General features: G+C 33.0%; 1 protein-coding gene across 29 annotated transcripts in view; it reads left to right on the top strand.

The window, feature by feature from the left end:
- The window catches only part of Dlg1 (discs large MAGUK scaffold protein 1), a 220945-nt gene that overhangs the window by 81439 nt on the left and 127315 nt on the right, over positions 1-12191 (top strand). Inside the window, exon 1 of one of the 29 annotated variants that reach the window (XM_021255310.2) lies at positions 5868-6738. The exons of 23 other annotated variants lie outside the window; for them this stretch is intronic. In XM_021255310.2, coding sequence (XP_021110969.1) covers positions 6505-6738 — 234 coding nt within the window. In that variant the 5' untranslated portion in view covers positions 5868-6504. Of the gene's footprint in view, positions 1-5867; positions 6739-12191 lie in introns of those variants that run through there. 5 more of the 29 variants (XM_004834737.3, XM_021255325.2, XM_004834738.3 and 2 more) reach the window with 5 other exon arrangements.

Below are 12191 nucleotides of genomic sequence, written 5' to 3'. Positions count from 1 at the left end.
ATGTAGTCCTCTGCCTGGAGTAAGACAAGTATTTTCAGCATTTGAAAGAGAAAGCTTATTATTCTCTTAGATTCTCAGTTGTTACTGTAACCTGACTCATTTGTCACCCCAACATCCTTGCCGTAAGAGAAGGAAAAACCACTTTTACTAATTCTTTTGATCTCTCCTCTAAAATATTTTTTCCTTGTGTACAGTAGCTTTTTTGTTATTTATTACATACAAGATAAATGATAAAAAGTTATGTCTTCCACAGCCTTTTATAAAGATTTGACAGAGGCTTATAGTCATATTTGACAAAGAATTATGTTATTAAAATTAAAATATTCTTTATCATCAATTATAAGCCAAACCTTTTTCACATTTTACCTTTTTTGAAGTTGATATACAGTATATTTTATAATTGCTGGCATTTTATCATCACCTTAGTTGAGTAGCAATCTTTGTATAATTGTATATAAATCTTTGTTGACACATTCTGGTAAGATCAAGAAAAGTAGCATCTTAGCGTGTTGTCATAATTAACTGGTCTAATTGAGAAGAAGCTGAAAACCTGGACATTTTTGTAGGCCATTCTCTTACTCTTATCTTTTTCACTTTCTTTTCTTTTTTGGTACCGGGGATTGAACTCAGGTCCTTGCACTTGTGCAGCAGGCAGCAAAACCACTGAGCTAAATCCCTGGCACTACTTTATTTTCTTTTGTTAGATATTAACAGCATCATTCTCTGAAACAGGTATTAAAAAGTCTCTGGTGCTATTAGGTACAGCAAATGATCCTTCCCCTCTTTGATTTTTTTGGCTGTCTGATTTATTTCTGCAAACTGAATAGACAAAGGATTCGCATTCCTAGTAAAAGAAATTATCTCAATTCTTTTATCTTTTTCTAAATCACACTTTATTTCTTTTTTAAAACATGAAGTTTTTCCCTATTATAAAGTTGTTATACACATTTTCATGTATGTGTTTATATATTTCTGAGGTAATATTTTACATCACGTTTTTAAAACTTAAATTTTAATTTTAATATATAATATTACATAGTATATTTGTACCATTATTTGGTGAGTGCGTCTGGTCATAGATATCTTTGATTTCCATTTTTATTCAAGTAAATTTCCATTTTTATTTGGTAAAGAAAGATGTAGTGAAGAGTCTTTGGGTGAAAAAAGTGTTCGGGCTCTTTCCTCCTGAATGACTTCCACGAGTCAATTCACTGGGTCAAAAGCATATGAACATTTTATTTAAGTTCTTGATAGTTTTTTGACACGATATATTCTGATACAATTGTAATTCAAGAATTATTAAGATCTCCTTTGAAATTTCTTCATGTGTAGATTACTTACAGTGGCAGTTTCCTCATAAAATAATAGGATGAAACAGAGTAGGAGTGGGGGGGATAACATTATATAAAATATTTAGGGCTTCTTTAGCTTCTTTTAGGAAACCAAAATAGAAAACATACCTTATTTTGACACAAAGCAAATTTTAATGGTTTTTAAAGATAAAAAAGAACAAATGTTGTAAGAAACTCTACAATAAATTGTATTTTATTTAAAATATAGGGTCAGTTATTAGATTAACAACCTTTTTTTTTTTAAGCCAGTACAGGGACCTTTTCCATTTTTATAGTATTGTGATTTGGAATGAAGTTGTTAGGAACCCTAGAACTCAGTATCTGAATTACTTTTTTAATTTGAAAAAAAATATTTGAATAATGGTGGTTTGCCAAGTAGAATATAAATCAGACAGTGCTTTAGCCTTCACAATTTTAATAAAAGCTAATTTTAAGAAATAAAATTCATTTAATAGAGGCTTATTTTAAAAATTGCTATAGAATATTAGTTTTTGTTTATCAAGAAATACATGTGTTCAGTAGACATTTGTTAAACATCTATTGTATGCTAGTAATTCTATATTAGTATTTTTTATGGAAAGTAGTTATAACACATATGATGTAACATGAAAAAATAGAGGAAAAAATTAAGTTATTAGAGTTTTCTGAAGGAAGAAAGCATTTACTGACTGGGTATTTAGCTCAGTGGTGCCACTGCCTGCCTCACAAGTGCAAGGTCTTGAGTTCAATCTCCGATACCAAAAAAAATAAAGCATTTGAGTAAGGTATTGAAGGATGGAGAATTGGGGGCAGCTCTTAGAAAGGTGATAATCTGAGGAAGCCTCATCATCAGTGCAAGAACATTCATTGGACATAGGGTGCTTGCTAGGAAGTGAGGGCAAAGTATGGAGACCTGTATCTTGAACTAATGAGCGACCTTATGAAGTATATCCCATTATGAAATGTGCTATGAAATAATCCATTACATTTTTATGGTTTTGCTGCTGCTGGTGGTTCTCGTTAATACAGTAGTGAGGGAAATAAGGTAGTGATTAGAGTTAACTTATTCAGTGGTTAGCATGAAGGTAATTATGATTTTGTGATTTAATACTAAAAGAGAAACTTTCTGGTCAATGTTGGAAAGAGTCTGAAGAAGGAAATTAGTGATATAATGTGCTTTGTTTTTAATCCTAATGTGGAAGAAAAGAACATGGGTAAATTCGGGGTAAGAAGGGTAAATTTGGGGTAAGAAGAGTGTCAAGATTCTGAAAACTAAAAATGAGTTGGGACTTGGGGAAAGTGGTCAGGAAAGTAAATTTAGCAAATAAGCAAACCTTAAGCCTTTTTCAAAAGAGTTTGAAATCTAGATGAAGTGACAGGAGGACAATAGGTGCATTACTAGCTGTATGGGAAGTTGCAGTGATGATTGAGGAAACAGAAGAATTCATATTTTGTGTTTTTCTTCAATGGCAAGGAAAAGTTTGTTTAACGAGTATGTGCAAAGTAACATTGTTATGAGGTACTTGAAATCAGAAGAGGGTATATGAGGAAGTAATTTCTCTAAGTTAGTATATCTTCTACTCTAGGCACATTGCATCTAGTAGTAGTGAGAGTATTATACAATGAAATTACCACCTGTGCTTAAATTTTTCAAAAAATTATGAGAAATGGGAGTAAGAAGAGAATGGGGATAAGCAAATGTGAGCCTTTCAAATTGAATACTACCGGAGTAGTAGTAATGACCACCCTTTGAACTCATCTTTGTTTCCACACCCCTGGAGCAAATGAACTATTTTTTTATTATAATTTAATTTTTGGATGGCCCTAAATCCGTGCCATTTTGGATGGCATACTAAAATGAGCATATCATTTGTATACATTTTGACCACTAGATGGTGCTCACACAGAGGGATTTGTATAGACAGTATGAGTTTTTCTAGATAAGTAATAAACAGTACACTTTCATATTGATATTCTCAGTTCAGTCTTGTCTTATCTCAGAGGTATTGTTATATGCTTTAAAATTTAACATCTCAACCTGAGTTCGATCCCTGGTACCAAAAAAACAAAACAAAACAAAATTTAACAGCTCAGATGATAATGGTTAAAAGAGTAAGAAAAATGCCTGTTATGTTGCTTTTACAGTGCTTTAGTTTTATAGTTAATTTCTTTTTTAGTATTTTAGTGGTTTAGTGTAGTTTTTCCTCTCATCTTTTAACCTTTTAAAATTTATCAGGATTACTTAATGCAGGCTTTTTTATTATACTTGTAAGATTCTGGGCTAATTTGTGAGTTTGGAAATGTGTGCAAATAATGAGGACTAACCTATATAAATTTTGAACTGTTTTTACTTCCGTTTAAGATGATAAAATACATCTTTCTGACAACTACAAATTTTTCATAATCATATTTGAGACTACATAATAACCCACTTAATCTTTTGCCCGTTGTTCAGGCTAGATGTGTACTATATATTATCATTTCTTTGAAAAAGAAAAAAACTATACCAGAAAGTAAGGGTCAATCTTTTGTATATTATATGCTGATAGTGATTCTTTTTGGTGGTTTAGGCTGTGTTTTTTAAAATTCATTATTGTAAATAGGCTTCCCAGAGTTTTCTATATTTTAACTTAAATTTTATTGTAATAGAGTTTATCTTTCGGCTCTGTAATGAGTGAGGTTATTTTGAAGCAAAAAACAGTTGATTGCCTTGTCTCCCAATCAAATCAAGGGAAACAATTGTGACTTATGTACAGAGATGGTTTTGTGTGCATATGCTTACCACTTGGAAATGGATGAGGTGATCCTAGGTTTTTGTGCCTCGATAACAGGACATTTTCTAAAGAAGCCTTTCTCAGAATTTGGAGTTTTCTCTGTGAGTGAATTTGGATAAGAAATTCATCTGTTGAGGGACATCTGTTTTCTCTGTGCTCTAGTGAAATATGAGATGGAGTGATCTGTCAACTTTAGATAATGCTCAAGTTCTTTGACGTCCTAGAATAAATCTGTGTGTACTAAGGGCTTAATATTCTATCTATTGATACTGTTTGCAGCTAGAAGCAGGAGATTTGCATTCAACATTTGCATTTGGCATCCTCATTCCAATCCAGAATAACAAAACCTGCATCAATTCTAGGGTGTTTTGTTTTTGCTTTTCCTGGGTTTTCATCAAAATGTATGGCTCAAAGCACATATGTTGGTGCCAAATACTCCATTACTACAGCACTAGTATAAACCGCAGTAATCAGTTGTTAAGTAACTGACCCAAAGTAAAATTCTGATTTCCCTTCAGAGAAAATTCTTAGTTCTTTGTCTACCTTTAGTGTTTTTCTCTATTCTCCTGCTTCCAATTAAATGGATCTAGTCTGTCCAGGGCCATAAATCACCAGCTACTTCCTGCACAGTCCTTGAGTAGAAACTTGAAATTTTTTGCTATCATCTCTGTCACAAACATTTTATCCCCAAGAGGCTCACGTGGCCCTCAACCTTTTTAGAGTATATGTCACTATATCTTAGGGAGCATGAACATCTTTTCTTGCTGAGCTAGATTGCAGTATTGCAGTAGACCTCCAGGCTGTAGTTTGCAGGGTAGTTCACTTTCTAGTAGGCTACATCTAGTTGATGCTGGCAAGCACATAGATAAGAGTTTGTTAGTCCACGTCTGAAAAAATAGCCATGTCTGAAATTGTGACTTACAGTAGGCTCATACTGGCTTAAAAATTGCATTATTCAACTGTTAGCAAATTATCAAGTACAGTGGTAGTTTTGTTCATACATGGTTTTAAAACAACTATATAATTTAATGTAAGCTAATATAGCATAATATTAAGAGGATAGGCTTAGGAATCTGGTCCTCAAATTTGAAGGTGCTTAAGAATCTCTTAGGGGCCCAGGGAGGTAGCTCAGTGGTGCAGCACCTGCCCAGCAAGCATGAGGTCCTGAGTTCAATTCCTGTTACCAAAAAAGGGTCAAGAGGATCACTTAGCACGTTTTTTAGGTAGCACCCCAGGCAATTCTGAAGCAAACCAAGAGACTAGATATTAGAAAATGTTCATTTAACAATCAAACAACTAGGGCTGGGGATTTAACTCAGTTGTTCTGGCTCCTGCCTCAGAAACACAAGGTCCCGAGTTTGATCCCTGGTACCAAAAAAACAATCAAACAGCATTATTTGATAAGCCACAGTATTATAAAATACATTTCACTACTTATAAAACAAACAAAAGCTATCAATGTTCTTTTGCAGTTTTACAAATTCATAATCTTGTAATCTTCATGATAAATATACTAGAGGGATGATTCTGATAATTTCTTAGCTAGTCTTTTTTTATCATAAAAGTTCCAGAAGACGTATTTATTTTGCTCATTATCCTGTCTCTACAGACTCAGTTATCAAAACATTAGAAATCAATATATTATGTAAAATGATCGTGCTACATTATAAATGGATTTCTCCCTATCATTAGATGCTCAGAGTTTAACATATATAGCTTAGATAGTACTTTCTAAAAACTTAAAATTAATGCTACATAATGTAAGACTGTTCTTGGTGGCATAATTTGTATGTGAATAACAAAGTTTCTTTTAGTGAAATTATTTTAACATTCAGAACTGTTGGCAGAAAGGATCCTCTTGTATTTTTAAATTCAGTTCATATTTATAATTTATGTAAGCAGTGAAGATGCCATTGGATTTTACTATAGACTGTGATTGAAACTTAGTAATCCAGGGTTTTTCCACCCGGTACGTTAAATCAGGCAGCCCCAAAGGGTCTCGGTAGTCCAGTGTTTGTAACATCCTTCTTCACCTGCTAATCGACCTCACTTCCTGGATTTCGGTTCGTCTAGTTATCAGCTAACAAAAGAACAGCTTTTGGTTCCTGCAGACGCTGGTGAAAAAAATAATCACGAGAAAGAAATCCACCTTATGTCGTCTTTTTTGTCTACAAAAATAAACTCAGCCATCATATAGCTAACAGGTACAGTGGGAAGATACAAGCTCTTTCATAGGAAGAAACTACAGAGAAAATGAGCATCATTTCTCAAGGTTTTTATTTTCTCTGATCTACAAGTGATGCTGCTGTAATTCTAGCTGCAGTTTTTACCGATCATTCACCACTCAGCAGCTGGTAGAGAAGTAAGACTGCTTGGCAACCACCTGCAGGGCTGCAGAGATGAATTACATTTTCGGAAACAACACACTTCTGTACTCTCGTGCCAGTCGAGGAGGGAATACTAGCTCTAGCCATGGTTCAGTAGGCCCAAAGCAGAAACACTGGGCAAAAAAGGGCTCGTCAGATGAACTGCAGGCTGAGCCAGAACCTTCACGCTGGCAGCAGATAGTTGCATTTTTCACTCGAAGACACAGCTTTATTGACTGCATCTCGGTAGCCACCAGCTCCACCCAGGTAACATACCACTTGTTGAAATTATTTTCAGTATATTTCTGTTCACATTTGCTTTGGGAAATGACTTAGTGCCGATTTCTTATTAAAAAGAGAGCTGTATGGCAGAAACCTTGGATACGCAGAAATTTATGTTTTTAGTCCATCATTGCAGATCTTTAGCACAAAGAGGGGAACAAAAAATATTGTCCCTTCTGCTCTTATGTAATGCCAAACAAAACAGTCTCAGATTCTGTTGAATGATTTCTCTAAAAATATAGAGCCATTAATGCAGATATTAAAATGTAAATTAATGATGCTCATCTTATTTCTAGACTGTATTAAATGCTTGAGAGTACGTTGTTTGAGCAAAGGAAATGCCTGCTTGATTGGTTTTTGTATATTATTAAATAACTGCAGGGAGACTGTTACAGTAAAAAAACAAGATAATTTGAAATATTTTCATTTTAGTGTTTGAGAATAGAATGTAAGTTTAATATACTTGGCTACTATTGCAGATATTTATACCTTAAAATCATATTAAGTTGATTTAAGAGATTTCATGAGACCTTCCATTCTATAAATATGTATTATCTAGTGTTAATTTGGCATCAGTAAACTTGTGTAGTTACATTATTGTGGGAACATTTTTTCCCCTATATTCAGTTTACATTACAAAGAGATGAGCAAACACTAATAAAAGTCTTACATTTTAGAAAAGAATCTCATAAAATTACTTATTTTTTAGAAAATGTATATTAAATACAAGAAGAGAAATATAAAATAAATAATTGAGTAAAATGCCTATTGTTTGGTATAGGGAGGGGTAGGGTGAGGTGAATATTAATAGTTTTTTCTTTAATTTTTAACAGATACTTGTTTGACTAGTAAAATAAAAGGATAAGAATATATCTTAATTTACAAACAAATTGAGGATGACTTCCTTTGACTTTGGTAATATTTAAATGAACAAAATCCATACAGCTACATATACATTTCTTAGGACTTTTAAAAAATAAATTTCCCTAAAGCTGTTTAAAAATAATTAGAAGCAGCACAATAAATATGAACTGTAAATGTCACAGCTTCTTACTGGTTTTAGCTACTAAAATTGTCCTGTAATGGTTTTGATTTTAAAATGTCAGTAAGAAATTCTGTTATTTTTCATATATATTTGAGAGAAATGAAATTTCTGGGGGAGAGACAATCATTTTTCGTGTAGGCACTGAGGCTACTTAAAACTTTGAGGGGTAATAATTAGTTTAAATTGAATATTGCTCAAAGAATTTACCTCAGTTTTTACTACAATTACATATATCATAAAAAGGATATAAGGACTAAAAGTTGGTGTTAGTATTTGTTGTGGATTAATAGTAAATGATCCATTATCAATAAGAAAAATACCTAAAAACTTTACATATGATTTATGTAAATACACTACTATATATGTATATGCTATATGCACACATACTACCATTGATGTATCTGTAATTCATCCTAAGGTCCTACAAATGAAAAGACAGGAGAAATAATTGACCTATAAAACTGTTGAAACCAGAGTTACATTATAGTTACTTAAGAATTGGGGCAAAAAGTGCAGTCATGGCCTTTGTTAAGTCATTTTTAGTCATACCCTCATCCCCAGTTTCGTTCATATCATTTCTATAAACAGATTAATGAGTTTTTATTTCTTTCAGATCTCTTTGCTGATACTCAATTTTCCTTTTTCATTACCTTTGTAATGAAAGGCTTCATCTCTAGAAGTGCAGATATTAGGTCAAAGGTTTTAACTTCTATTTTCTCCTGCTCGGGAATGCCATCATTTCATTTTTCACTTTATACACTTTCCTTACTGATGAATTGGATAGTTTATCCAAGTCTTCTCTTATAACTCATTGGGACTCATTTTGTAGGATAAAATATAATGGAACTAAGAAAGAACTTTAGACTTATTTGCATCTTAGTTGATGCTGGAATAGCTTTTCTATTTCACCTATGAACTCATGGCAGCTAGCAGTTTTATTCTGTGACACCAGAATTTGTATATTTTAAGAAATAAAATAGACTAGTTAAATGTCATAATTTATTGAGCATGTACTCTGTACCTCTGAATATGATAGTGTGACAGTGTTTTGTCTGTACTGTGAGAAATAAGGGTCTCCTATTCTGGTGTTGTCAGAAATACTGCTTTCTAAGATTTGATCAGAAGATTAACTTTTAATCTAATTATTTTTTACTAGGCTGCATGATACTTTTAGCAGATTGGAAAGTTGTTAGTAAATCATAGTTTACTAGTATGCAAGTCATTGCTGTATTTTAATATAGCCCCACATATCTGCTACAAACAAATTTTATTTACAGATTCATTTAAATTGCTTGTCTGTTGGAGATATTTGTGTTCATAACTAAGATTATGACCAGGTTCTTCTTTAATATTGAGAATTTATTTGGACACCATGAATATTTTTGAATGATAAAGAAACTGAGTGGTTATAAACTTCTGCAAGACTTAGCTTCTTTTCTTTTTTTTTGGTACCAGGGATTGAATTTGAGTCCTTGCGCTTACGCAGCAGGCGGTGAAACCACTGAGCTAAATCCCCAGCCCCTAGGTTTAGCTTCTTTGTGCCCAATCAGTGTTTATAGAATCACTTAGTTAATTTCTGTTTCAGGTACCTGGAGTGTTACCTATAACTTAGCATTCCAAAATATGACACCTAATCTGATACCCTTTGGGTACCTGAATTTTTAATGTTAAGATGAATTTCATGTAAATTTGTTTACTTTGGTGTTTTCCATTTTGTTTTTCATACTACTTTTGTCCTTAATTTTAAATAATATAATATGGAATAAATGATCTACTCATTATTAAGCCTTCCTTGGTTCCTTATCTTGGCATCCCTCCTGTTCTTGAATTTAGGATCACTTATGTTAATCTCCCCACCCCTTCCTAGTATACTCATACTCAGTCCTTCAATCTAGGACCAGTTTTTATATTCAGCAGGGTTTTAAAGAACTTCATACTGATACTTCTAGACTTTGCTAACCCTGATTAATTCCTAGGTGAAAAGTTTAATCTTCTTGACAATATCAGTGTTTATTAATGACCATAGTAATATAAACTTCAAATAGCTATAAAGTGTTAGGTCACTTTAAATGTGTATTTAGCAACTATTTATTTATTTTGAACTACTTGAAAATCCCTAACATAAATCATTATACTCAAAAAGGTTCCCCCAAACTCCTGACATGCCCAGTTAAACTGAAGGAAACAAAGTTCTGTTCCTAGGAATGAATGGAATAGACATAATGACTTGTCAGAATTGAAATAGAATAATAAAATTTTCATGACAGTAAATGTTAGCCACATGAGTTGAATAATCTCCTTAGAGGAAAAGCTCTTTCCTAAAATACAGGAAAAAATGTTTACTCATGTAGAAAAATTCATAGGATAACTTATTTAAAAAGAATACCCTTTGTCCTAAAAGGTATATTCTGAATTATAAAGGATTTAATCTTAGAGCTGTGCATTGGATAGATTGTCCCCAAAATGGAGATAACAACAGTATCAACTTCATTGAGTTAGTTCTGTTCAGTGATTTAATATATATAACATACTTAGAACAGCACTTTATACATAAATGCTGTTACAATTAAGTTTGGCTAATGTTATAACTGTTTTTATATTGGTAAACTTCATAATCTGTAGACAGATTTAAGTATAAGTAATTAAGAATTTCAGAACCTAGGGTAATGTACATTTATGCATTCACCCAATTTTGTTGTCTTAAGATCACTATAAGTGCAAGCCATCTAGTTTTTGAGAACCACAGATCTCAGTATCTTTAAATCTCAGGATTTAAGGGAAGGACTCAAAAGTCCATCAAATTATAGATGAAATACAGTTCCAGTACCTTGCCTCTCATCCCAGCACTCCTTTCAGCAAATTGCTAAAAATCAGCCACGGGTAGATGGCTAAATTTACCTGGTTATCTATTTCTTACTTCTCTGCCAAATATATCATCAGAACTAATTACAGGTCTGCATTTGTTTTAGCCTTAGCCACTATTGAAAGTTCACTTTCCAGATCTCCATAATGCATCTCCTTATCTTTGTGTGCTTGGTATATCCCTAACCTGTTTTAAACTCCCATTTGTCTCTAACCACAGAAACCGGGTTCACTCTGCATTTAAGAACTTCCAGTTTGTGGAATCTTCTTTATCCACAGCATCCTTTGTTAACAGTTCATCTCACCTTTTCTTCTCTCTTGGAAATCTGGAGAATTCCTGAGAATACAAATTTTTTTTACATTCCTCAAAACAAGTGGAACTTTTGTTTGTCGCACTCCATGTACCACGAGATCAACAGCTTCAGTTAATGCTCTTCTTTGCTTATCATGGTTATGTTACGGAAGACTATACCTCCTCCTTCTTGCAAAAGAATTTAGATTTCACCAGTCAATGTTTTCCACTTTTCCTCCTTTTGTAGTGATCACTCTTACCCATTGATTATTTCAGTACTTGTTTACTGTCTTTTCTCTGCCCACTATTCTTATAATCATTCTTTTTTTTTTTTTTTGGTACCAGGGATCAAACTCGGGTCCTTCTGCTTGTGAGGCAGGTGGCAGAACCACTGAGCTAAATCCCCGGTGATTTCTAATATCCTCATACAGTATGTCCAAAATCTAGACTTTCTATTCTTTGATATCTTTATTGGTAAGAATCTTTTTTTCTTTCACTTGAATGATCTACATAAATGCTTGTTTTACTTTTTCAGTACCATCAGCTATACCACTTAATCTGTTTTGTATGCTCTCACATCTTTCCTTGCTAAGATTCCATGCTCCATAACTATAAACATTGCTTTCCATAATCTCAACTCTCTTACCCTTTGTAACTTCCTTCCATCAAAGGAAGGAACTATTAATAATTAAAGTGAGACAAAAGGCATAAATACATACTTCCAAACAAACAGAGACATATGGTCACCTATTTATATCCATTTATCTTCTGACTATTCCCACGAGACAGTAGGTCTAAATATTTCCACCAAGACATCTTCATTTTAGACCATCATGAGTTGACTTAACTTTGTTCTCTATACTGTACAGTTTTCATCTGGTTTCATGCCTAGTGATAGTTTTATTTTGAAGCGATAAATACATATGTTTTTATTCCTTCATCTCTACTATAGTATTGTAGTACCTTTGTATTGAACTAAAATATGAAGAGAGTGGATAGGCAATCTTCAGTTACTTTGGAAATGCTAACTGATTGATAGTAGAATAGTTGCCAGAAGAAAAAACTAGAAATAATCCCTTGTACTCTAGTGAGATGCTGACTTTTGACAGAGACATTTCTTCATTTCCTACTGAAAAGGTACAGTCGTTGTAAAATTAATACCACTACTCAGATTTGGAAATTATCCCCCCCCTTTGACACAGAATATGTTATATATTTTATTTCTTATATATATATATG

The sequence above is a fragment of the Heterocephalus glaber genome, unplaced genomic scaffold (assembly GCF_053883595.1).
Source record: "Heterocephalus glaber isolate CG9 unplaced genomic scaffold, H.glaber_assembly_v1.0 deba00001504, whole genome shotgun sequence".
NCBI classification, from domain to species: Eukaryota; Metazoa; Chordata; class Mammalia; order Rodentia; family Bathyergidae; genus Heterocephalus; species Heterocephalus glaber.
This window is presented reverse-complemented; position numbering and strand designations above follow the sequence as displayed.